This window comes from Saccopteryx leptura, chromosome 1 (assembly GCF_036850995.1).
Source record: "Saccopteryx leptura isolate mSacLep1 chromosome 1, mSacLep1_pri_phased_curated, whole genome shotgun sequence".
Lineage (NCBI taxonomy): Eukaryota > Metazoa > Chordata > Mammalia > Chiroptera > Emballonuridae > Saccopteryx > Saccopteryx leptura.
The window spans coordinates 296,425,658-296,451,982 of NC_089503.1; the positions used below are offsets into that span (position 1 = coordinate 296,425,658).

At 43.2% G+C, this 26,325-nt stretch overlaps 1 protein-coding gene across 2 annotated transcripts in view; it reads right to left on the reverse strand.

Moving 5' to 3' along the window:
- Positions 1-2,604: 2,604 nt before the first annotated feature.
- UTP20 (UTP20 small subunit processome component) overlaps positions 2,605-26,325 on the reverse strand; it is a 97,198-nt gene continuing 73,477 nt past the window's right edge. For both annotated transcript variants that reach the window (XM_066356820.1, XM_066356813.1), the window contains exons 42-62: positions 26,087-26,226; positions 25,702-25,858; positions 21,640-21,738; positions 19,902-20,069; positions 18,344-18,510; positions 17,145-17,286; positions 15,797-15,913; positions 14,397-14,567; positions 14,031-14,162; positions 13,489-13,599; positions 11,347-11,426; positions 10,881-10,950; positions 10,588-10,770; positions 9,695-9,826; positions 9,079-9,211; positions 7,419-7,606; positions 6,662-6,733; positions 4,867-5,160; positions 4,542-4,668; positions 3,205-3,350; positions 2,605-2,931 (exon numbers count right to left, since the gene is read on the reverse strand). In XM_066356820.1, coding sequence (XP_066212917.1) covers positions 2,776-2,931; positions 3,205-3,350; positions 4,542-4,668; positions 4,867-5,160; positions 6,662-6,733; positions 7,419-7,606; positions 9,079-9,211; positions 9,695-9,826; positions 10,588-10,770; positions 10,881-10,950; positions 11,347-11,426; positions 13,489-13,599; positions 14,031-14,162; positions 14,397-14,567; positions 15,797-15,913; positions 17,145-17,286; positions 18,344-18,510; positions 19,902-20,069; positions 21,640-21,738; positions 25,702-25,858; positions 26,087-26,226 — 2,985 coding nt within the window. In that variant the 3' untranslated portion in view covers positions 2,605-2,775. The remainder of the gene's footprint in view (positions 2,932-3,204; positions 3,351-4,541; positions 4,669-4,866; positions 5,161-6,661; positions 6,734-7,418; positions 7,607-9,078; positions 9,212-9,694; positions 9,827-10,587; positions 10,771-10,880; positions 10,951-11,346; positions 11,427-13,488; positions 13,600-14,030; positions 14,163-14,396; positions 14,568-15,796; positions 15,914-17,144; positions 17,287-18,343; positions 18,511-19,901; positions 20,070-21,639; positions 21,739-25,701; positions 25,859-26,086; positions 26,227-26,325) is intronic.

Here is a 26,325-nt window from a genome sequence, read left to right on the forward strand (position 1 = left end):
CTTGTAATTGGACATATAAATTTGATTGAAGTAAAAATCTTACTGGTTCTACAAGGAGAAATTAAACATTTTTGGTTTTAAAAATTAAGTTTACTGCTAGGCTATCAAAAACAGTTCCCTTCAGCCTGACCAGGTGGTGGCACAGTGGATAGAGCATCGGACTGGGACACAGAGTACTCAGGTTTGAAACCCCAAGGTCGCAGGCTTGAACCCAAAGGTCACTGGCTTGAGCCCAAGATCGCTGGCTTGAGGAAGGGGTCACTCACTCTGCTGTAGCCCCCAATCAAGGCACATATGAGAAAGCAATCAATGAACAACTAAGGTGCTGCAACGAAGAATTGATGCTTATCTCTCTCCCTTCCTGTCCCTCTCTCTGACTCTGTCTCTGTCAAAAAAACACCACCCCCAAAATACAGTTGCCTTCAGCCCTGGCTGGTGGCGCAGTGAATAGCTGTCCCGAAGTGCTGAGGTCACTGGCTCGATTCTGGGGCGCTGGCTTGGCCCCGAGGTCCCCGCTGTGAGCCCCAGGCAGGGCACACAGGAGAAGCACTCAGTGGCACAATGAAGGGGAAGGAGTCGATAGAACTGGTGTGCTCCTGGCACACAGCACACACTCAGTAAATACTGATGTAAACAAAGCTGTGCTCAAGATCCCTTCCTGATTTTTGCCTAGTGTTAACTTTTCCTTTAATTTTTAAAATTTCTATAAAAGCAATATAATGCATTTAAATCACTTAGAATTAACTGAAATTGACCTTCCAAGATGCCCCACGTTTATCCTTTTGATACATTACAAACTCCTGGGAAGTGTGAGAACTTCTGTTTGAGACCCAAACTGCATCAGAACACAACTGCTGAAGTTAGGGATGTTTGCACATTTGATTCCTGTGCCATGTGCTCTACTGTTCTAAATCCATTATTATAAAGAGCACGGGCTTTCTTTCAATCCTGGGTTTGAATCTTGATTGTGCCACCTACAACCGATGTCAGCCTTAGGTAAATGATGTAATCTGAGTTTTAGTTCCCTCATCTGTAAAACAACTAGTTTTAGGGAGCTCTCAAATACTATATGAGGACTAAACAAAATGTATGCGACATGCCTGGCACGTAGGATGACTTCCTCCCTACCCCCTCCCACTCTATTAGGAAGAAGACTGCTTTCCCATCCAGTGTAGGGAGGCAAAAGACACACAGGCTGAACAAGATGACGCCAGATTGGTTTCCAAGGCAAAAGACACACAGGCTGAACAAGATGACGCCAGATTGGTTTCCAAAGTGTTTTACAAGAGTGCCGTCTGCTCTACTGTGCTCGCCAGCATTGGTACTGTCGGCTTGACCAACCTGAAGGAATGTCATTCTGGTGTTCATTTGCATTTTCCTAATTATTGAGGTTGAATACAAGATTGATTAAAATATTTAATAACTAGACATAGCCAATAGAGGAGGGCCTCTACTAGTCCAGATATTGATCCTTTAATTTCTGGTGTGTAGGATGTGGAGTCTAGGGCCTCAAGTAGCCAAGGCGACACTCGGGGGTCTCAAGGTAGTGACTATTTATCAAACAGTATGTCATTAATATTTAAGAATATAACCTCAGCCTGACCAGGCAGTGGCTCAGTGGACAGTGTTGGACTGGGATGCGGAAGGACCCAGGTTTGAGACCCCGAGGTCGCCAGCTTGAGCGCAGGCTCATCTGGTATGAGCAAAAGCTCACCAGATTGGACCCAAGGTCTCTGGCTCGAGCAAGGGGTTACTCAGTCTGCTGAAGGACCACGGTCAAGGCACATATGAGAAAGCAATCAATGAACAACTAAGGTGTTGCAAAGCACAATGAAAAACTAATGATTGATGCTTCTCATCTCTCCATTCCTGTCTGTCTGTCCCTGTCTATCCCTCTCTCTGTCTCTGTTAAAAAAAAATAAAAAAATAAAAACCATGCTCTTAAAAAAAAAAAAAAAAAGAATATAACCTCAGATAAATGTTAATGTTTAAGGGCCATTTAGAGTTCTTCTGTGCAATGCTTGTCTTTTTTTGGTCACTTTTTTACTGGATTATCTTTGTTGATTCATAGGGATTTATGATAACCCTTTATCAGTACCTATCATATCCCAGTTCTGTCTTTTCCTAAGTAGAAGTTACTAATTTCCAAGTGGAATTCAGCACATGTTCCTGTTCTAGATAGCACACTCTGTGCCTCACTTCTGATAGCTCACAGGAAAAGCCCCTCGCCCCATTGTCTTTTAAGAGCATCGTGGCTATTCTAAGGTTAGATTCTGTATAAGTTTCAGAATCAGCTTGTTAGGATAATATGAAGAACTGTGGATTTTGCTCAGATATGCATTTAACCAATGGGATCTAGCTTGGGAAGAACAAGCATCTTATGAGACAGAATCTTCCTACCCATAAACGTGGTTCCGTTTCTCTATTTGTGCAGATTTTAATGTCTTTTTATAAAGTATTACAATTTCCTACAGAAGGGTATTACAAATCATTTAATTTATTCCTAACTTCTGCACTTTGTCTTGCTATTTTAAAGTATATCTTAAACTTTTTTCAACTCTTGCTAGCACTGTATGCTTTTTTTAGATAGTGAAGATACAGTAGTCATATTATGAAATGTTTTAATTTTAAAAATATGAGCACAATTATATTAAACTATGTAATATACAATATCCACTGAAGTTTAGCTTAAATAGTAAGACCTGCGTGTTTCTGACTAGCAGACACTGGGCAGTGCATGCGCGGGGAAGCCGGCACGGCGTCCACGCAGGGTGCTCACTCCACCATCGCCAGGTCTTTCAGGCTGTGGCTCCTCTGTCTCTTGGCCTTGTAGCTTGGACGTAGGAACTCTATCTTTCTCTTCTTTGCTTCACTTTTATTTTTGTGTTTCTTCAGCTTCTTCTTGGCGGCAATATCAGGATTAGTTACAAACTTGAAAAAAAAAATTTCTATTACTTTTAAAGTGAATGTTAAACCAATAAAAATCAAATGCACTTATGGACAATTTGATTCACCTTTCAACATCACATATGCTTACACTCTCTAAGAAAACCTGGAGCCCCAGCTATGAAGCCCCCACTTATCAGACAAAGCCAGTTCCTCCCTCCTTCCCGGGTGAGTGTGACACGCATGCACACACATAGCTCTGGTTAGTTACTAAGCATAACAAACACACTGTCCTGTATTTTCAAACAGCAAACTTACCTCCAAAGCCTTCCTCTTTTTCCGGAGTGCCCTTTTCTCGTTAGCCTGTTTCTGTACAGAGGCAAAGGCTAATGAGAAGCTCTCCAGCCCAACCAGTTTTTTGAGTAATTCAATGATTTCCTGGGATAGATTCTTCAGCAGAGGATCTAATCACACAGAGTAATAACCAAAGACAGTTACATAGGAAAGCCTACATTTGAATATTAGCAAAGTCAACAACATGCAAAATTTAAACTCCTGCGGCATTATCACTTCAACCTTAAACACTAATCTGAAATGAACCCCCACATTTTTGAGATGAGGAAACCAGCAAAAGTGCTGGACACAGCGCCCAGCCACCATCTCATCCTGGATGCAACAGGAGGTCCGAGACCACGAAGCCCACTTGCTAGTGGAATCCTGGCTCAGAACTGGGCAGCGATGTTTCGGGTTGTTACTAACCTGCCTGCTCTGTATGTGGGTTTCTCCAGGCCCTCTATTCACAGGTCACAGAGGCTTAGCTCTGGCCACAACCTTTTTCTTTTTGGTGGGTTGTAGACTCCTTTGTGAAGCTGATGAAAAGCTATGCTCTCCCACCCTTCCCTGCCTCCTCTCTGTCAAACACAAATAACCCACAGACTTCTGCATCCATTTTCAAGCCAGTTCAGTATACTTGGTCAGTTTCCTGGAAACGGAGTAGGACTTCTCTCCACTGTTGAACCCCCAGTGCCTGGCAAATGCTAGGTGCTCAGCACGTGTTCACTGATGAGAACAAAGCAGACCTAATCTGCCATTGCTTTCTCCTCGTTAAGAGGAAAGAAATTTTCTCTAAACAGGTCCTGCTCTGACATTTACTTCATGTTTTATTTTAAAACTCTTAACATCCACCTTACCTCCTCTTTTTCCATCCCCCAATTCCCTCTTTTCCTCTTATTAAAATAGATAGTTTAGCATTAGTGAGGCTAATGTACCAAATGCATTAAGCAGGAAAAAAAAATAGGAAAAAGTGAACTATTTATACTAAATAACGTTTCATACTTTTTTGCCTTACAGTTCTTGAGAATATAATGACATTTTATTGCTCGTTATTGTTCACAGCACTCTGAGGTTTAGAACCACCCCAAATTATAGTTTCCTTTGAATATTTACACTTAGGAGTAAACCATCTTTTAGGAAATGTTCACTCTTAGACACCAGAAAGCATATAGGGGTAGGAAGTCAAATACATATAACACAAACATGCCTTATTTGTTTGCTATTAATTGTACCTAGCAAGTTTTCTTTCCTAAAATAAACTCTGGCAGGGAGGGAGGACAGAAAGGCAGAAAGAACATTCAGGAGAGAGGCTACAGAGTTACCCTGGTCCGAATAGGTGCTGTTCAGTTCTCGGAACAAAGGCGCTACGATCACTGGGAGATACGGCTTCACCTTGTCTGCTCCGAGGTCCATTGCCACAGCTCCAAGAAACTTAAAGATGCACGTTCTCTGAAAACACACACCATCTCCCTTAGAAGTGTTTCTCTTACACTTGCAGCCATTCAAACAGTTAATTTAAAACGGTTCATTTTGGGGCAGATATTGTTGCAGTTTTGGGGACAACAGTTCCCAGGGACTTGAGATCACAAGCACACCAAAATACTTTTAGAAAAGTTACTACTTCCAGTCACTGCACGTGTGTCGCACCTTTAAGGGGTTTCTAGGTGAGTAAGCAGCTTCCAGTGTTGCAATCCGAGACAACTTCCGGATCAGCCACAGCAGCGTGGCGGGCCTGCTGGGCTCCTCCTTGCCCTCTTCGCTCTCTGCTCTGTCCGACTGCACCTTCCCACCTGCACCGGCCTCGTGCTCCACTTCCTCTCTGGCCACACCGTCTCCCACACGTTGGTCTTCCCTGCCTTCTTTCATCTCACCTTGCTCATTTCCAGAATCAGCTTCCAGCAAATACAAGACTTTGGCTACAAACAACAAATTCTTAACAATCTTAAAAAAAAAAAGAAAGAAAGACTAGTTTTGGCATACCAGCTGAGATCGCTCTTTAGAGATGGCTGTCACCGAGTTCCTGGTGCCCTGTCCCTAAATCTGTATTGCTTTGTCTGGTCCAAATGTCGCAGGAGATGTGGTCAAGGGCCGTGCTCATATGCACACACCACATCTGTGTCACCTGATCCTCTCAGCCCACCCGCTCTATCAAAGAGGAGAAAGTAAAAGGGAGCAGCAGACCCACTACTCAAAAGCAATTCACATTTACTGCATATTTATAAATGCCTTTTCTATATTTAATATCATTAAATTTTATAATATGAAAACACATAATGCTTTTAGTTATAGAAGTTTCTGTCTTCTGTTAAGGAAAGACAATTCTCAGACCACATGGTAGCATGAACATTTGCTTTCTTTTCAAATTCTAAGAAAAGGAGTTCAACATTATAATTTAATATAAAAACAGTGCCCTTCAAAGTTTCAGTCACTATGTGGAGTAGATATGCTTTTCTTTTTTTTTTTTTGCAGAGACAAAAAGAGTCAGAGGGATAGACAGGGACACACAGACAGGAACGGAGAAATGAGAAGCATCAATCATTAGTTTTTCATTGCGCATTGTGACACCTTAGTTGTTCATTGATTGCTTTCTCATATGTGCCTTGACCGTGGGCCTTCAGCAGACTGAGTAACCCCTAGCTCGAGCCAGCGACCTTGGGATCAAGCTGGTGAGCTTTTGCTCAAACCAGATGAGCTCGCGCTCAAGCTGGCAACCTCGGGGTCTTGAACCTGGGTCCTCGCATCCCAGTCCCACGCTCTATCCACTGTGCCACTGACTGGTCAGGCTGGAGTAGATATGTTAAGATGAAAGATGAAAAAGATTTTTTGTGTGTGACAGAGACAGAGAAAGGGACAAACAGGAAGGGAGAGAAATGAGAAACATCAATTCTTCCTTATGGCACTTTAGTTGTTCATGGATTGCTTTCTCATATGTGCCTTGACTGGGGGGCTACAGCAGAGTCAGCGACCTTGGGCTTCAAGCCAGTGACCTTTGGGCTCAAGCCAGCGACCATGGGGTCATGTCTATGATCCCATGCTTAACCCAGTGACCCTGCGCTCAAGCTGGTAAGCCCATGCTTAAGCCAGATGAGCCCACACTCAAGCTGGCAACCTCAGGGTTTCGAACCTGGGTCCTCTACGTCCCAGTCCAACACTCTATCCACTGAGCCACTGCCTGGTCAGGCAAGATGAGAAGATCTTATAAACAGCCTCCCACTGCATCGTCTTTCTTGGAAATTTTACATGGAGCCAAGAGTAATCCCAAATGGACCCCAGAGTCAATTAGATATACTTGCATTTCTGAACATGTATCTGAGTTTATGTTTATAATTCATTTAATTTCCTAAGCATTAAACTAGGAAAAACAAAACAAATACCAAATGTGAGCATATTCCGAGACAGAATAGGTCCCTTCTATTTAACTGGATAGGATTACAATTCTTACCTGCTCTCCTAGAGACTGATCCAAGAATTTGGAATGCAACTGATGACATGAGGCTAGGGAGATACTTTTCATCTATGAAAAGAAAATAGATACTGGCAGACACAACGTGAGATATTCTTGAGTCACTAACCATAATACAACTGGGATGCTAGATTTTTCACTGACCACTTGTGCAGATCTGGAGAGGGAAGGTTCATGGCTAAAAATTACATAATGGTCCCGTCTGCCTGCCACACACATTTAAGCTGAAGGAAATGGGATACTTTCAAGCTCTGGAAAGACATAGATCATGATCCCTGAAATTATTAGAAGAGAACTTTACAACATTTCAATACTTCTTTTCTTCCTCTTCTCTTCTACTCTCCTCATTCATCAGTCTTTACTGGAGTACCCGCTGTGAGCCAGGTGTTGTGCCAGGCCGTAGGAAATCAGAGATGGAAGAACATGGTCCCTACCTAACATTTTCATGGACGTGATCTCATTTAGTTATCAATAAGGTTATGAAGGAGGCAGGACAGACAGGGTTAATCTTGGTTTCCAATGTAGACTAAGAGTCTAAAAATTATCTTTGAGAAACCTTGGCCTTGAGGGTGACCGACCCCTCTTTGTTCCTAACATTCCTTATATTATAGATTCACAAATGCAGCAAGTCGCTGGCTGGAAGAACTGCTCCCAAGGGCCAGCCCGGGAGTTACACGAAACAGAATGGACATCACACAGGTCATGAGGGAGGAAAAAGGTTTTAGAGAAATCTTACCTTTTGGTCAAGATCACTTGTTAGGAACCTGACGGCTACAGGTTCCGAGGATTTCCTTTTAGTTTTTTTGACATTCCGTTTTCTAATAAGTTCCTCTGGTTGGCAAGAGGCAAAGAGCAGTCCGAAAATTTGGGCCGTGGTGAGCCACACCCAGCTGTGCGGATGTCTCAGGTGAGAGTGCAGGTGACCTAGGGAACCAAATGCGTTCTCAGATGTCCCGGCCTCTGGGCTCGGTGGGAACAGGACTCACTCAGGCATCCCCTGAGTACCTATGATGTGCCTGGGTTTGGGAATTAAATATCAACCAACAGTCCCTGCTGCCCAGATGTTCTCAAGTAGCGAGGAAGCAATGAGGTGACAGGCCCTGGAAACAACTAGCAAACTGACTCCTAAGAGAGAGGGAAGCCTCAGACCAGTTCCATCAGAGCCAGTTTCAGATTCCAGGGCGATAAGGTGGCAGTAACAGTTACAATTTCTAAACTAAAGTTAATGTGTACATGTACACACACACACGTGTTTCTCAAAACTACTGAAACTGGTTGCTCCAAGTAGCTGACTGGAAAGGTAGTTGACTGATGCTCTCTATGTGCCAGGCACAGGGCTTTCAGAGCTCATAACAGTTCTGTGAGGTTGAACTGTCATTTCCATTTTACATTACAGACAACGAAATGGGCGTTTCAGAGGAGCTGAGTGACACATCAAGTGGTAACAGGCAGAACCAAGCCTGGGCCTTAGCTCCGTCTGCCCGCAAAGCTCCCTCTTCCACACGACCCCCGAAAGGTCCTGCTCTCAAGCTGCCCGGCCACTCCCCACTTACTGCTCATGGGAACACAGTGGAGAGTCCTGGGGTGTCGGGGAACAGGATTGAAATTCAGGACAGATCATGTCATATCTATTTTAGTCTGTTGCTGTATTTCATAAACATGGGTTTCCTTGGGTTCTACATGAACCTTCGTAATAACCTGGCCCTGGCCCTGTCTCAGTGGAACCATCCTAGAGTAGGCCATATAATAACCCAGAAACTGCATTATTTCTTATAGGGTCATGAGTTCACTTAAAACAGATGGGTACTGAAGAAAGCATTCATGCTAATGTCTATTTCCTACTGACTAATCAAAATTGAATATGGTGAATTAAAAATTCCGGGATATTATTTTTCATTTCAAGAGTGATAATAATAACTTAAATACCTCACAGAAATGACATGATTTAGTAAATTATGACATTTTTACATGATGGACTATTTACAGATAAAGGGATATCTACTAAGTATATTATAGTAATAGTAAAATGATGAATTAGGTACAAACAGATGGGATATAAAAGTTTATGTGGAATTATGTAATGTCAAAAAAAAGACTGGAGGGAAATATATACCAAATTATCATCAAGTAGCAAGGATGACTTAGGGGGATTTTTCCCATTTTTATACTCCCCCACAATTTATATTCTTTCTTTTATAAATGAAATGTGTTCATTATAAAGTCATAAATATATTTTTTTCAAAAACATTTTCACTGTAATCGATATGAAAGGGCCCTTTTTCACTGATATCAAATACTTTCAGAAGTATTCATATTCTAATTTCCCAAATCTGTTTTCAATAATTCTATTATAATGAATGTGTTTACTTTTAGATTTAAATAAATTAAACACTTACTCCAGATTTTACTCAACGTCTGAGAGGGCTTGGTAAACTGAATCATGTTACATTCCTTGATGAGTTTACTTATTAGTGTAAGAAAATTAAACAGAAGGCGATCTGCAGCTTTTTCTCTAGTCTCTTCCATGATCTAAAAACAGGATGAATGCAAACCAATGAAGACAGCAATTTCAAAGCATTTGATAGACGCTTTAATCCCAGCATGTAAATCTCCATCAGTGCTGTTCTCACCTCAGCACGACGGCCATGTGGACGGGATGGTTCTGGGCGGTGGGCTGCCCTGTGCACTGCAGGAGGTTAGCAGCAGCCCTGGCTGCTAACGGTTAGATGGCATGGGTACCCCCACCCTCTAGTTGTGACAACCAAGCCTGTCTCCAGACACTGCTCCATGTCCCCTGGAGGACAAAACCACCCTGCTAGAGAAACTCTGTCATATACAGTGAAAGGTAACTTACCTTAATTTTCATTTAAAAAAGAGATTCAACTGCATTGAATTCTTGCTTTTAGTAATAAAAAAGCATTTCTGAACACATTATTTAATCTATTAGCTATACCACTTGAACCTCAAGCTATAAACATTAGCAAAACTTTTATTCCCTTGCAAATAACTTACATCTTCAAAATTTTCAGGATCAATTTCCTTTTCAATCACAGGGAGAACAGTTCCAAGTCTTCTTTCAAAAGCGACTCCTTCACTTTCCACAAACAAGCCGCAGACCAGGGCAGCTAGCTGTCTACTTAGGCTCTACCAAAAACAAACCGCCACAAGACAGTATCAGCACAGCTTGGGAAGCTATTTCCGAAACTATAAAATGAAGGTGGGCATGATTCTGTTCTCAACAGTTCTTTATGAAACCAGACATCAATGGAAAATGGATCACCGCTGGCTAGCAAGAACATGGAGAATTCTTCATATGCAAGAACAACATTTTTAAAAAGTGATATTCATCACTGAAAATGGATCACCGTTGGCTAGCAAGAACATGGAGAATTCTTCATATGCAAGAACAACATTTTTAAAAAGTGATATTCATCACTAAAAAAATGGAAAGTTTCATATCAACTCAACACTCCCCACCTTCATTTTTACTTTAATACTTAAATCATTATTAAGAGAGGTCCTGTTGTTTATATTCCATAAAAGATGTACAGTCAGCTAGAGGACACAACCACTGACAAAATTACATTCTATCAATCCAAAAAGCAAAACTGGAAACAAAAGTATTCATCACTGGGGGCTGGCTAAGTACATTACGATCCATTCATACAGTGGAGTGACTGGCTGACATTAACCATGTAGGGGGAATATAAGGATTCTATGTTACCTCTGTAACTTGTTACATTTTCTGAAATTTTACTATAAGAATATAATATTAACATAATCAAATAAAAACAATAAAGCTACTTGGGAAAAATTAATTCAACAATGTATATGTATTCATATTTAAAGTACAAACACCAAAAGCTAAGACTTTTCCTTGAAATATGACTAAAAGCAACCCTAACCTTTTTTGCTTCAAACCAGGTAGTAACCATATCGAAAAGCCAATCTTTTTTCTCAAGGCTGATTTTACTGAGTAAGGATTTGACTGCCACGTATGCCATCTTTTTACACACGGCGGAGTCATCATTCACCATCATGAGACAAAGAGGAATAAAGAACATCCCACAGTTCTCATGGAGCAGCCCCTGAAAGAAAACAGGCATGTGTGAGCACACCAGACTGGAGGGTCACAGCTGCCCGACACGAGGGTACTGAAGGGAAACCCAGCCACCGGCTTGTCTGTGACATACAGTACCTGTGGGAACGTGTCAAAGAGATAAGCAATCATTTCCAGGGCGGACTCTCTCCCAGTCTCATGTTCATAACTAGGGCAAGAACATTAAATGGACTTGTTAGTATCTTTTAAATTTACCAAGAATTATTTTTAAGAACTTAAAACACTGTCTCAAGGTATTAGTCTATTTCTTAAAAAGTGGAAAAAACTCCGTTTTCCCAGTGTTGATACTTGTACGCATCATGCTACAGTGCAGTTTGAAATGTTTACCACTCTTCTAAGTGGACTCAATGATAATCAGTGGTCAGACTGAGGTGACAAGCAACCTACAGAACTGCTCTGCGAGCCATGCGCAGCTTTCTAGTGAAGCCCTGACTCACAGATCACCCTCCGAGAGTGAGTCATTGGGTTTAGGCTTGTTCAAGTTAGCTGCCACCCTGAGGGAGAGAAGAAACCGACCCATCGCCTCTGTGTAGCTTAAACTTACTTCAGTTGAGCGAGCATGAATTCCAAGTTTGGTCTCAATTTTTCACCCAGGGGATAGTCAAGAATATATTTCAGAAAAACCTAGGAACACAAATCACACAGAAGATGACTGGGATCCTATCTTTCCAGGATTCTTGTTTCCTAACCTGCTTTCTGGGACCCATTGGTAGACTAGGTTAAAAAGACCTTTAAGAAGTGATCAATTGGTTAGGCCAGTGGTCGGCAAACTCATTAGTCAACAGAGTCAAATATCAACAGTACAATAATTGAAATTTCTTTTGAGAGCCAAATTTTTTAAACTTGAACCACAGAGGTAGGTACATTGTTATTAACTGAATTAGGGTACTACTAAGCTGGACAAAGAGCCGCCTGTGGCTCGCGAGCCGCAGTTTGCTGAACACTGGGTTAGGCGAAGTCGGCCTCCTGTGTTGACAACTGTGCCCCACCCTCTCTGCTCTCGCGTCTCCTGTCCAGGTGCTGCCCCACACACCCGGTTAAGGGTCAGGTCTGGCCCGCCCCCGGTAAGGCTGTGTCGGGCTCCAAAGCTCAGCTCGCACAGAAACGTCTCTGTCTGACAGGAGCGCTGGTGTGGTGGACTCAAAGTGGATCGTGGCTCAGCCCCATTTCCCCTTGAGTAAGATTAACATTAGTAGTTATAACAACACTGACACTGATAATAGCTAGTAATTTTACTAACTATCTCTGTGTGCCTAACACTGGGTTAAGTGTTTCCTGGTTAATTTTCCTTATTTCCTTAGGAAGTAGGTGATTTACCCCATTTTACAGATGAAGAGAATGAGTTTGGCAGAAAAGTGAGTAACTTGCTCAGGTGGCAATGCCCAAGCTATCTGCACCCAAAGGCTCTGCTTTCAAACTATCTACTATTCAGCCTCTTTCATTAATAGTGCAAACCAGGCACATCATTAGACTTTCCAGGCTTGTTTTTTCCCCAGCCATAACATGAGGGTACTATTTCTTTTGAAGGATAATTACAAATAGAAGTCATGTATGTAAACAGCTGGGCACACAGCTGGTGCTAAATAAACAGCAGCTGGGCCTCCTTCCTAACAGTACTTAAGGAAACGTTTTCTCAAGACAAGTTTCTTCTCGTTCCTCCCTGGCCTCCTGAGCAGCCCAACCTCTCCTTTAACTCAAGAGTTCAAATTTCCAATTCAGACCCTCTGACCTCCTGGGTTGACAGGCACTTCCGTGATTAGGGATGGACGACCGTGAATACAAACCTGCTCACGTCACTCCCCTGCCTACTGAGTTCAGTGGTTCTTTGCCAGTCTCAGAACAAATCCCTAAACTTTTAACAAGACCACAAGGTCCACCCTGACCTGGCTCCCTTCCTATCTCACCCCTGCACTGAGCTCCTCCAACCAGCTCCGTCTTACCCACCTCAGCACTGCTCTTCCACTGGCATCTGCCCCTGCCTTCAACTGGAAGGTGAAGTCACATTCTCCCTTCAAGTCTTGCTTCCGTGCCAATGCCCAGGAAAGTCTTGCCCGGCCTCAGACTAGGGTGGTTCTTCGCCTGATCATATGCTATTCTATATTTCATCAATTCTAAGAAGCACTGTTTTTTTACATTTTAACATATCTGAAATGGGGTGCATCTTAAAATTGATGTCATCTTCCTTTTGGCTAGGTTATTACTATTTTTTAAGCATATAAATAACAGTGTGTTCTGTAATAAAATATGACAACTTTTTCTCCTCCCAGCACTATGATGTCTGTAATTAAATAACTACTTGTGGAATTTTTGTTTTGTGCTGGTCTGCTGTAAGAAGACTAGAAGAATTGTGCGGACCGCTCTCCCGGGAGCACCTGGCACACAGGGACGTGAGTAAGGAGCCGACGACTAGACTGCTGGAGGGAAACCCTTGCCGTAGAAGGAAGAGGTACTTCTTCATCTATCTGAACATGCCGCCTACGGTGTGCTACACTTAAGATGCTCCTTGTTAACTGAGAAATGGCCGAAGACAAAGCTGAGACCCTTCTCACACCTGGGGTGCACAGAATAAAGCATCAATATGACACAAAGTCACCTTCAGAATTCGGTCAACGTTAACATCTATCTAAAAACCAAACAGAGAAGGCAGGGCCCAAACCTTGCTTATGGGAGTAAGTTCTCTACAGACCTGTCTGCACTGGATTCGGACAGGCTCGCTTTGTGCAGAAATTGCCAATTTAGATACTTTCCGCATGACATCATCGATTTCTGGAACCAGCAACTTCCTTGATAAAATGGCCTGAAATACAAAAGGACGAGACATACTCTTCATGTCCTACTCTGCAGGTGTGCATTTGCTGACCTGATGTTAAGTAGGCACAGGCCATTTTCAAACAAAATGAAAGTATCTCCAGAAGAAAAAGAACATATGCTGAAAAATCGTTAAAATGGGCAACTTTATAGTATGTATATTTTACAATTAAAAAAGAAAGGAAAACAATGTCTAATATAAATACAGATATACACCTATAATTGTATATAATTCCCTGGTAGCATTAATAAACATAGAGCTCACATTCAAACATTTTAATAACCACCAAAATCATGATCTTTATATATTATTTAATATTGAAAGCCTACAGCTAGTCAAAGCACTGGGTTCCATGTTATTTTAAATATCTCATATAAAGCTCACAATGTGTAAAATCCAACCTTCTGATGACACCATACCTTTAGGAGACCAAAGGCAGTGGCTTGTCTTGATGTGTCATAAATGTCCTCCTCAGCGTAGGCGAGCAGAACCTGAAGCTGCTTTTCAGTTACCTGGTGAGACTTCACTTTCTTCACAAGTATGGTCACACACTGCAAGGCACAATAATACGGTTGACAGCCAGGGTGCCTCATAAATCAGGACCTGGTGATACTGTGAGGACTTGGTACAGTATCTATGCTTTCTCACTCAGGAAGCCAATCCTCTGGCCTTTGCAAATTAATCTGGAGAAAGTTTTAACCAAGTCCACAGAGGACGATGTGGAAAACTGACTTAGATGTTAATCCTGGGCCGGGTTTTTCTACATGGAAGTGAGAATGCCTCACCTTGAAACAGTTCACCGCCAGGTGGAAGTTCTGACCCCTGGCAGCCCCGAGCTTTGCATAGTCCTTCAGCAAAAGGAAAAGGTGTTTCGTCAGCTCTTCCGCCTTCGTTTCTACGGAAGGCAGAGGGAACCTCAAGACCCAGATCAGGCACTGCAGAGCGCCTGTGATCACCTGGAAAACAAAGCCAAACAAACCTAATCAGCTCAGAGGAGAGCACACTCAGTAACGCAGCCCCCAGGCTGTGTACACGCACAGCCATGCTGGAGGAATGCAGCGCTCTGCCCAGCCCCCGCTGGAGGGACGGTGCCCAAGTGCGGGAAGCTAGGGAGGATTCCTATTCCCTGTTACAGAGGGACTTACTGCTCCTCCAAGGCCAGTTAGGATGTATCGCAAGATCACTTACCTATATCTATATGTATTCTTAACCTATATGGGAAAATGACTGCACAGGTTGGCCAATCTTAACAGGTTTTTTTTTTTTTTAATACATTATAAATAACTGCTATTTCCTAAAACAGCACTTCAATCTCATCAATCTTACTAAGCTTTTATTACATATACAGGACACTCTAATTAGTATTAGGAATACCAAGACAAATAAAGGATGCTATCTATGGAGCAGATAGCTGGCTCAGAAATTAAGCATGGGAAACAAGGAAATATAATTTAATACAGTTAACTCCTGTGCAGAAGGTATAGAAAGAAAGTGTGCTGGGACTGACTGATTCACAGGAGAATCCCTGAACCTCCAGCCGAACCTCAGAGATGGCCTAGATGCTTGTTCACCTAGCTCAGCTCTACCTCTCTGCTTGCTGCGACGGCCTCACTGGGCTGATCAGATGAAGACATGGAGCAAAAGCTCCAGAGTCGTAAGTCCCAGGTCTGCAGCTCTTACCTATTCAAGTAGAGATGTCACTCAACCTCTCAGAACCTTCCCTGTAAAACCGACAGCTTGAGGAAGTGGAGGGTGTAGGCTTTGTAACCTGAGACCGAGGCTCATATCCTATACGATTTGGGGTAAGTCAGTCTAAGGCCTGGTTTTCTCATCTATAAAGCAGAAATAAGAATAATCTATGCCCTATGGGATTATTCTGAGGACCCACAGCAGTGAGGACGATGAGATGAGGTGTTGATTACTGACACAGGGCACCACCATTCACACTCATGAAGTTGCTGCAAGGATCAAATGAAGTAATTAATGTACCTAGGAGGGCTTTTAAAACTGCTAAGGGCTATCCAAACATGGGATGACTCAACTTGGGAGCAATTTAATACAGGGAGTAGAGTGGTTCATGATGTCATAAATCCCTTTAAACACCCAATGACCTTGTGCTGCACAAGCCAAGAAGTTCAGTTCTAAGTATTTGCAGGACTCGGCTCTTGGAAGAACAGGTGCTCACCTTTACGTCCATGGAACCCAGGCAGTCTATGAGGAGGGAAACAAAAGGATCCAACATTTCCAGAACATGTTCACTCGAAGACTTGATCTTAGAAGTCTTCAGACTCAGATGCAGCAGCTAAAAGATTTAAACAGATATTTCATAGCAGATGCCCATAAGACCAAATGAGTTATTAGGTAAAGGTAGAATGATTTTAAGAGACAATCTGAAATGTTAAGATGCTTCTATTTGATATATAAAATTTTTTGAAAGAATAGAAACTGCCTGAGAGAGTCTCAGTAAGTGAAGAAGGTGGGAGCTCACTGCACAGCTGGGATTCTAAGTTTATTTACCAAATGGTTACTCAGCACCTCCTGTGATTCCAGGAACCAGCTCGCCATGTAGGACGGGACAATGGCAAGGTTCCTGCACTGATGGATTAGCCAGAAAGACAGACTCTAGGAAATAAATAACTGTGAATGCAGGGTTCTGTGGGGGATCCGGGCAGAAGGAAAAGTGGGTGATGAGGTCCTGGAGCAGGAACAGCATAGAGATTTTAAGAACCAAGGGAAAGCCATATGTGGCTGGAGCATGTTTTGGAAGGTACAGTATGAGGCGAGGACCTTGCAGCCCAAACAAAGGGGCTGGCTCTCTCCCAGGAAAAACAGAAGCCAAGGAGGAGTTTTTAAAAGGAAATGAAATAATTAGACTTGTGTTTTTTAAAGCTCACCACCTTTTTAAAAAATTCAAAGCAGCTTAGCCTGACCAGGCAGTGGCGCAGTGGATAGAGCTTCGGGCTGGGATGCAGAGGACCCAGGTTCAAGATCCCAAGGTTGCCAACTTGAGCACGGGCTCATCTGGTTTGAGCAAAGCTCACCAGCTTGAGCCCAAGGTCGCTGGCTCAAGCAAGGGGTCACTCGCTCTGTTGTAGCCCCCCCCCCCCCCCCCGTCAAGGCACATATGAGAAAGCAATCAATGAACAACTAAGGTGCCACAATGAAGAACTGATGCTTCTCATCTCTCTCCCTTCCCTGTCCCTATCTGTCCTTCTCTCTGACTCTATCTCTGCCACACACACACACAAAAAAAATTCAAAGTAGCTTAGAGGTGCCAACTCACAGGCAAAGAAACAACGAAACCATAATAAATGTTAAGTCAGAATCACTAATTCTGAGCAAGTTATACTATCACAGTAAGTACCAGAAGACATAAATAGTGAATGGACCAATATACCTTTTAAATAATATTCCATAATTTATTTACAGTAAGACATTGACCAGAGAAATATGCAATACTAGAGTTTCAGCACAGCAGTGAAAGGCACAGACCCGTTGTGGGCAACAAAGCTCACTTCAAGGTTAATTCTCACCTGAAGCCCAGACTCAATAAATATGTGCATGTTGGTCTTCCTGCTCACAACAGCTTTCTGCCCGCCTCGAACTGGCGTTGGGGGCAGCAGAAGACAGCTCTGGGGTGGCAGGCGTGGATCTGGGGCAGGGGCTGCTGGACTTCTGTCAATCACAGTGGAATAAAAAATAAAGGAAAAAACACCACTTGTTGCATTTCCATAAGTCACTGTGGCCCTCTCTGGGGATGAGTGTTGAGCACTAAATAATGTGCTATTTACTGTGGGTTTTTTTCTTCCTTAACCACAAGACACAGAGGACACCCCCAAATTCAGACAAACATCAAGGGGATACTCCTTTTCTTTGATTTCCAAACTAAAGCCAAGGAGTCTCGGCCTTGGCCGGTTGGCTCAGTGGTAGAGCATTGGCCTGGCGTGCGGGGGACCCAGATTCGATTCCCGGCCAGGGCACATAGGAGAAGCGCCCATTTGCTTCTCCACCCCCACCCCTTCCTCTCTGTCTCTCTCTTCCCCTCCCGCAGCCAAGGCTCCATTGGAGCAAAGATGGCCTGGGCACTGGGGATGGCTCCTTGGCCTCTGCCCCAGGCGCTAGAGTGGCTCTGGTCGCGGCAGAGCGATGCCCCGGAGGGGCAGAGCATCGCCCCCTAGTGGGCAGAGCATCGCCCCTAGTGGGCGTGCCGGGTGGATCCGGGTCGGGCGCATGCGGGAGTCTGTCTGACTGTCTCTCCCCGTTTCCAGCTTTAGAAATTAAAAAAAAAAAAAAAAAAAAAAAGCCAAGGAGTCTCTTTTAGAACACAGAAACAAAATCTAAGTGAAATTTACCAATATGGTATTTTTAAATCTTTTAAGGTCTAAATCTCTCTTTGATCAGAACAGAAGGTATATAACTATCGTAACTATGATTCAATAAATACCCCAAACAGAAATGGTATCAGAAAAATGCAAAAAAAAAAAAAAAAAAAAAAAAGGCTGCTGTCAAAGCTACCTCATGTATCAGAAATTCATCAAAAAATAATCTCATGCTGAGATGTATCACTTCCAAGGACCTCAGCCAAACACCACAAAGTAGAACCATCTTGTAGCTCAGATAAATATTTTCTTTTTACGAAAGCAAATTGTTAATTTAACCTACATAAAAGTAAGAACTGAATGTGTATCAGAAGCAAGCACCTAAATGATAGTTTTTTTTCTCTCAAACTTACTTTTCTTTTTCTGTTAACAGGGGGAGATTTTCACTGACCAAACCATAACTGAGCAATAGAATGGACTCCGCCGTCATTTCCTGATTGACAATTAATCCCGCAGTGAGTCGGCGGAGGGTCTCATGGACTTTCCGGGCCAGTTTTAAACTCGTGGTATTTTGTAAGATCTAAAGGCAAACACAAATGTCATACTCGGGTAACAAAGAATTGCATTTACACTGGCTGTAATGGTACTTTTTTCCCCCCCAAAATGTATTTGCTTTTTAATATGTGGGTTTTTTACTAATTAAAAAAAAAGAAACACAGCCTTAATAAGATTTCAAACAGATGTAACATATAAAGTCAAATTTACCCCTAACATCCACCCCCAAGAAAACTGCGGTTGGCCGGCAGAGTGGGTGGCCCTGCACTTCCTGTCCTCCCTCTCTGCCCTCTGTAGGGGAGGCAGGCCCCAGGGCACACGGCTGGAGATGCGATGTCACATCTATAAGATGCCGACCCTCCAAGTACATCAGAAGCTATCTCCTTGCATAGGAACAGATATTGATAACTTTCACTGCCTTGGAGGGATTTGATAACATATGTAGAAAATACATTTGTCTCAAAACATAGCTAGCATTCTCAGATCAGGCTAAACGCATTCTAGGAACAATTATGGAGTTAATCCAGCACCAAAACATTTGGAATTATAGTTAATTCATGCCATTAGATAATGCTTTATGTTGTAGTTTTAGTACATAAAACTAGATAATGCGCCTATCCTGTGGTGGCACAGTGGATCAAGTGTTGACCTGGAATGCTAAGGTCACCAGTTCAAAACCCTGGGCTTGCCTGGTCAAGGAACATACGACAAGCAAGCAATGAACAACTAAAGTGAAGCAACTATGAGTTGATATTTCTTGCTCCCCCTGCTCTGTAAAATCAATAAATAAAATCTTTAAAAACCAAAACAGAACAAAAAAAATCTGTAACTTATTAAAAAAATTAATAATGCTTATCAAATGTTCATCCAAGCAATATACACAGAAAACTCTAAGAAGGGCGATAAATTACAGTCCCTGCCCAACAGGAGGCAGAAAGAAAGAGCAGAAAAATGTGAACTTTGGATCAGAAAGATCTGTATCTAAATCTTGACTCGCCTCCTTAACCATATTCCTTTCTGCCTTCCCGAGCCTGAATTTTTCTATCTCTAAGATGGAAGTCATTGATCTCACAGGGTGGCTATGGAGATTAGAACAGATGAAGCACAATGCTCAGAACACATGTTCAACAAAGGCCAGTTTTCTTCTTCTAGGCATTCTGGGAGCAGCAGTCTGACTCCAAAAGCTACATTCTTAGCTGTTGGCTGGACCCAGCTGTACTATTCACCTGCTCATCAATTCCTGTCGCCTTTCGTTCTGCATCTCATGATTTACATCACGGGCTGTCAAGTCAGGGCTGCCCACTAGTGGCCATATGGTATCAGCATGCCTACCAGGGAAACAGCGGTCACGTGCAGAGCCCGTGTTTGCCCCAGGAGGTCTTTCTGAGATCCCCTGTACTGCATTCAAGTGCTTACCTCTTTAAGCGGAAGGATAAGTTTTGTAACCTGATCTTTCCCTACAAACTTGCCCAGGATTTCATAAGAATTGTAACTCTTGCTTCTTCGTGCCTCCATGACTTTGGAGAGGATCTGCTTCACTTCTTTCTCCTCGGCAATGGCACCAAACAACTCGTGGTTAAAGATCTTTAAAAGAAAAAAGCCAAATGGCAGTTACATGTTGTCAGTGAGATACGTGAACATAGGCAGTCTCTGAAAAGAGCACTGGGACGTCCTCATCAAGGAAGGCATGTTGGATGTTGGACTGTACTGAAATTATAAGGAAGGAATTTCCATTAGATTTCATTTTCCAATGTAGTTAATGGACCAATTACTAAAAAACGAGCAAATACAGAAACACCTGAAGGTTTATACTAATGGGAAACCAAAGAACATAATACGTTTTCAAAGTCATCGATAAATTCTGCAACCTTAGGTAAAATAACACAAAACCAAACCAATTTTCCCCTAGGCTAATTGATATAAACATCTCATCAATGTTATAATGAAATGACATTATTCAGGGCCCTACTATACTATGCAGATTTATATATATAACTGTATAAAATACAGACAAGTCTTAGATATTACCAAAGAGTAGCTTAATTTCTTTTTAAGAAATCTCATGACACTTGCAACGTAGTTGTCAAAATTGATGCAGTTAATTAAAAATGTTACTGTCTGGGCCCTGGCCAGTTGGCTCAGTGGTAGAGCGTCAGCCTGGCGTGCAGAGGTCCCAGGTTCGATTCCCCGCCAGGGCACACAGGAGAGGCGCCCATCTGCCTCTCCACCCCTCCCCCTCTCCTTCTTCTCTGTCTCTCTCTTCCCCTCCCGCAGCAAGGCTCCATTGGAGCAAAGATGGCCCAAGTGCTGGGGATGGCTCCTTGGCCTCTGCCCCAGGCGCTAGAGTGGCTCTGGTCGCGGCAGAGCGACGCCCTGGAGGGGTAGGGCATCGCCCCCTGGTGGGCAGAGCATTGCCCCCTGGTGGGCGTGCCCGGTGGATCCCGGTCGGGTGCATGCGGGAGTCTGTCTGACTGTCTCTCCCCGTTTCCAGCTTCAGAAAAATACAAAAAAAAAAAAGTTACTGTCTGCAGTTCTAAATAATAAACAAAATATCCTGTGGCAAATTTAATGTTTTCCTAATCCTACCCCAACCCAAATTATCAAATTATTTTAAAAGTTAATTGTTATTCATTTTCCACTTTTTTTTTTTTTTTTTTACAGAGACAGAGAGAGAGTCAGAGAGAGGGATAGATAGGGACAGACAGACAGGAACAAAGAGAAATGAGAAGCATCAATCATCGGTTTTTTGTTGTGGCACTTCAGTTGTTCATTGATTACTTTCTCATATGTGCCTTGGCTGGGGAGCTACAGCAGACTGAGTGACCCCTTGCTCAAACCAGATGAGCCTGTGCTCAAGCTGGCAACCTCGGGGTCTCGAACCTGGGTCCTCTGTGTCCCAGTCCAACGCTCTATCCACTGCGCCACCGCCTGGTCAGGCTCATTTTCCACTATTGTAAAGCAAGCTCTGGTAAACATACTTTTATGTAAACCCCAGACCACATCTCTGATTATTCTTTTAAAACAGCTTTTTGAAAGTGATTGAAATTTTCGCTCATTTCCAAAGCTCTTGATACACAACACCAATTTTGTTCCAGAAAGGTTATAGCAACTCACGACCTGCAGCAGGATTAGAATTCCTTTCTCTAAGTCTTACCTCAATCATTATATCTAAACAAGGGTCCAAATCTCCAACTTGTAGCTTGGTGGTGAGGCCATGTAGCAGCATGTACACAGTGAAAGTCAGCACGTGGACCTACAATGAGATGCATAAAGAAAGTATGAATGGTTAAGAATACCACACTAGAAAAAAATGAGAGCTAAGAACTGTAAAGAGAGCACCCAGAGTATATATCTGTCATTCTTGCAGGGAGAGGCTCTGATAAATGACATACTTATACTGCCACTGAAAATCCTTCAAACAAATGGTCACCTTTGTACAAAAGATGCTCACAAACACACAACCATGCTTAGGATTACTGTGACTCAACCAGGCCAGAGATGTATAAAGGCACACGAGCCTTGAACTTGACAAACCAATCTGTGAACTGAGGAGCTTGCCATGGTGAATGCAATCAAAGCTGGAACAGAGAGTGTTATAAAGGACACAAATACGTTTTTGCCCTCAAGAGTAACCACAGCCAACATTCCTGAGAGCTTACCACAGGCCAGGCACATATTAATTAATTCTCACGTGTACTGAGTCACTGAACCCTCACCCATTTTATCTGTGATGGAGGCGCTATGTTATCAGCACTTTTAGAAGAGAAAGTTGAGGCACAGAGAGGTCAAGAAGCTTGCCAAGGTTACATGGGTAGGAGGTCGTGGAGGCAGCTGTCTGCTGTGCAGCCGCTAGGCTTCCGGGTCTTTCTGCTGCGTGTGGGCTGGGCAGTGACCAGGGAGAACCTCCCAACGATCGCAGGCCAGGAAGCACGCTTGGTGGTCAATACAGACAATGGATTTTAAAGGCAGTTTCATATGTAACTACCTGTCATCTGTCAGTACTTCTTACATATTTAAAATGTTTGCTGAGGGCTTCATGTAATATTAAAAAATCCTTTTGGGAGGATGAAGACTGACTCCTGAAGAGTACATTTTTGGTAGTGTCTACATGACTAACACTAAAACCCTAACCAGTTGTCCTGTATTTTAATCATTTTTTATTAAGTTTACTGCAGTGACACTAGTTAAGAAGAGCTACTCATTTAAATACCGCAGGGAGCCCTGGCCGGTTGGCTCAGCGGTAGAGCGTTGGCCTGGCGTGCAGGGGACCCGGGTTTGATTCCCGGCCAGGGCACATAGGAGAAGAGCCCATTTGCTTCTCCACCCCCCCCTCCTTCCTCTCTGTTTCTCTCTTCCCCTCCCGCAGCCAAGGCTCCATTGGAGCAAAGATGGCCCGGGCGCTGGGGATGGCTCCTTGGCCTCTGCCCCAGGCGCTAGAGTGGCTCTGGTCGCGACAGAGCGATGCCTTGGAGGGGCAGAGCATCGCCCCCTGGTGGGCAGAGCTTCGCCCCTGGTGGGCGTGCCGGGTGGATCCCGGTCGGGCGCATGCGGGAGTCTGTCTGACTGTCTCTCCCTGTTTCCAGCTTCAGAAAAATACAAAAAAAAAACAACCCCCAAAAATACTGCAGGGATTCCACTGATCTGAATAAATCCTCAGGCAGAGCAGTACTTGATTTCTCTGTGTGCTCAGTGTCCCGCAGTCCCTCCCACGAAGGGCCACGAAGTCATGCAAAAAACAGGACAAAATGGGCACCGACAGGGGCTCCGGGTCCCGGCAGGGTGGAAAATGGGCACCGACAGGGATGCCAGGCCCTGGCAGGGTGGAGAAAGCACTCTGCCCCATCTCAGGTATACAGAGGCAGCTGTAACCAGGCCAGGGTGCTCAGAGCAGCTCCCGGGGAAAACACAGGCTGTTAATAGACCCAGCTTCCTGTGGGAGTACACTGTTCTGTGGCTGGTACCCCGCCAGCGTGGAAGTGGGTACTGGGATGCAGACAAGCCTAGGAGAAGCCCCTGGAAGAGCAGGAGAGGGGCTCATAATGCTCCAAGAGTGAGGACACCCTTCCCCCCTTTCCTGTCTCTGTTCTCCCACACCCCACCCCTCAGCGCTGCGTGGTCATGGTGCTGGTGGTGGCACTGGCAGGAGGCCTGGCTCTGTGGGAAGGAAGGAAACCCCCTCCTTCTGTGGACCTGCAGTTCTGGAAGGGTGGACAGCTCTGGCTGCCTTTCTTTCTCCCTGTCTTTTTTTTTTTTTTTTTTTTGGTTTTAATTTTTTTTTATTTTTTTTTATTTATTCATTTTTAGAGAGGAGAGAGAGAGAGAGAGAGGAGAGAGAGAAGGGGGGAGGAGCTGGAAGCATCAACTCCCATATGTGCCTTGACCAGGCAAGCCCAGGGTTTCGAACCGGCGACCTCAGCATTTCCAGGTCAACGCTTTATCCACTGCGCCACCACAGGTCAGGCTCTTTCTCCCTGTCTTGCCACCACTTGGCCCCTGACACAGGCACAGCTGCAGGAAGTACATGGCAAAGTGGAAGAGGCAAAGCCCTAGCCTCCTACTAAGAGGACTGAAACACAAAGTATTAGCAAAGAAACAGAAGATGCAAAGAACTAAATGGAAATTTTAGAACTAAAACTGCCAATAACCAGAATAAGAAACTCTCTGGAGAGGCCTGATAACAGGATGAAGATGAAGGAAGGCGTCAGAGAACTTAAAGACAGATTAATAGAAATTCCTCAATGCAAACAACGAAGAGGAAGATTTAAAAAACATACATACAAACAGAGCCTCAGTGACAAGTGGGATAAAAACAGGAAGTCCAATACTCATTTCCTCAGAATTCCAGGAGAGAAGGAAGAGCAGTGCCGAAAAACTATTAGAAGACATAATGACTGACAGAGCTGAGCAGCTCAGCAAACGTCAAACAGGGTAAACCTAGAGACATCCACACTGACACTTCATAATTAAACAGCTGAAAAATAAAGACAAGAAGTCGTCTTTAAAGCAGCCAGGAAAAACGATGTATTACTTAGTGGTCAACAATAGTTGGAATAATGGGATGATTTGTCAGAAAGGCGAGAAGAAAGTGGTACAACTTTTTTCAGGTGCTGAAAGCACTGTCAATACAGAATTACATATCCAGTGACCATACCCCTCAGGAACGGAGGCGAAACGAAGACACTGGCCGGGAGGGAGCGTGAAGGCAAGCCCGGCCACCCGCTTGCTCTACGGCCGCTACAGGACGTGCTTTAGACCGAAGGAAGAGAGACCAGAAAGAAACTTGGAAATTCAGAAGCAAAGGAAGAGAAGTAAAATGATAAGTGTCTGGACAAAATAGTAGGACTACTCTTTTCAAATTCTTTCAAGTATGTCTGATGATTAAAAGCCAAAACTCTAACACTACCTGGTAACGTTTTCAACATATGGCAATGTAATACATAAACAAATAGAAAACAGGAAACAAGGCTGGAGCGACCTCTATGGTATTTATGCTCCACTTGAAGCAGTAAAATATTGACTCTCAGTAGATCATTAAAAGCAAGTATGTACATGATAATCCATAGAGCAGCCACTAAAAAACTATACAAAGACATAGTCAAAATAAATACTGGCATTTTTAGTGGTAGACTTTAAAGTGCAGAAAGAAACCTCATCTGTGAGCAAATAAGGACATGAGGAAAAGCTAACTACCAGAAGTGTTGAAAAGAGCAAGCTGCAGTTTCTCTAACTTGAGATCACCAGGGATCTCATTAAAATGCAGAGTCTGCAGGTCAGGTGTAGGTCCTGCATCTGCATTTCTAACAAGCTCCCTGGCGCTGCTGATGGCGCTGGTCCAGGGATCACACAGGGAGCAGCGAGGAGTCAGCCATGTAACTACTCAGAGAGCTTTGTATTCCAGCTGGAGATCTTACTATTTTTATGACTTAGGTCATATGTTTCAACTCAAACTTTTTTAGGAACTCAGAAAATGCAGAACTTGATAGAAGTGACTTAAGAGAAAAGACAGATTATGTAACCTTGACCTAGGATTTTTATAAAAATCAAATATAGGAGCTTTTTAAAATACTGATTAGAAATATTTGACTATTCTTGATTGCTACCTCCAATGAATCAACTATACTGAAGATAGAGCCAAAGCACCATGATTTGCAGTGTTCATTCAAACTGCAAATATGTGAACAACTCAACATGAATACAGACACAAGATGCAGTTCACCTGGTATCCACGGACAAGGGTCGTCTGTAACTCTTTTAAAATATATTGGAAGTAGCGCACACCCAGGTCTTCTATTATTTTTGCAAGAGTGCTGCGGGCAATGTCTCTGATTTCTTGTGCTCTATTCTTGAGGAGAGCGCACACTTTTAGCAAAATACTAGAAAATGAAAAATTTAAAAATGACTTATCAAAAAAGCAAGCGAATAAAAACAGACACATCCATTTCTCTCTTAATTGCTCATAACCCCAGTTTCCTAAATAGGATTGTAAACCACAGCAAATTGTGACAGTACTTCTCTTCTTCCCAATAAAAGAGATTCAAAAGTCAGGAAGAAAGAACCGATTTTTATTTTCATGGGATTTTTCCAATTGTCACATAGCATACCTTGGCAGGTTAGTCTCCATAACTTCTTGTGGAAGTGACTGCATTAGTTTCACCATGGCAAAGGCTAAAGGCACTCGAACCACCTCCTCATCGTTCACAACCTTGGATTTTATGAGTTTGTGCTCCTCTTCCCTTTTGGTCTGTGAGAAAAATTTAGGTCAAACAAAAATGAATATAAATGAATCAGGGACCTATCAACTCTGTAACATTTCATTTGAAGGATAAGCTCTTTTCATATA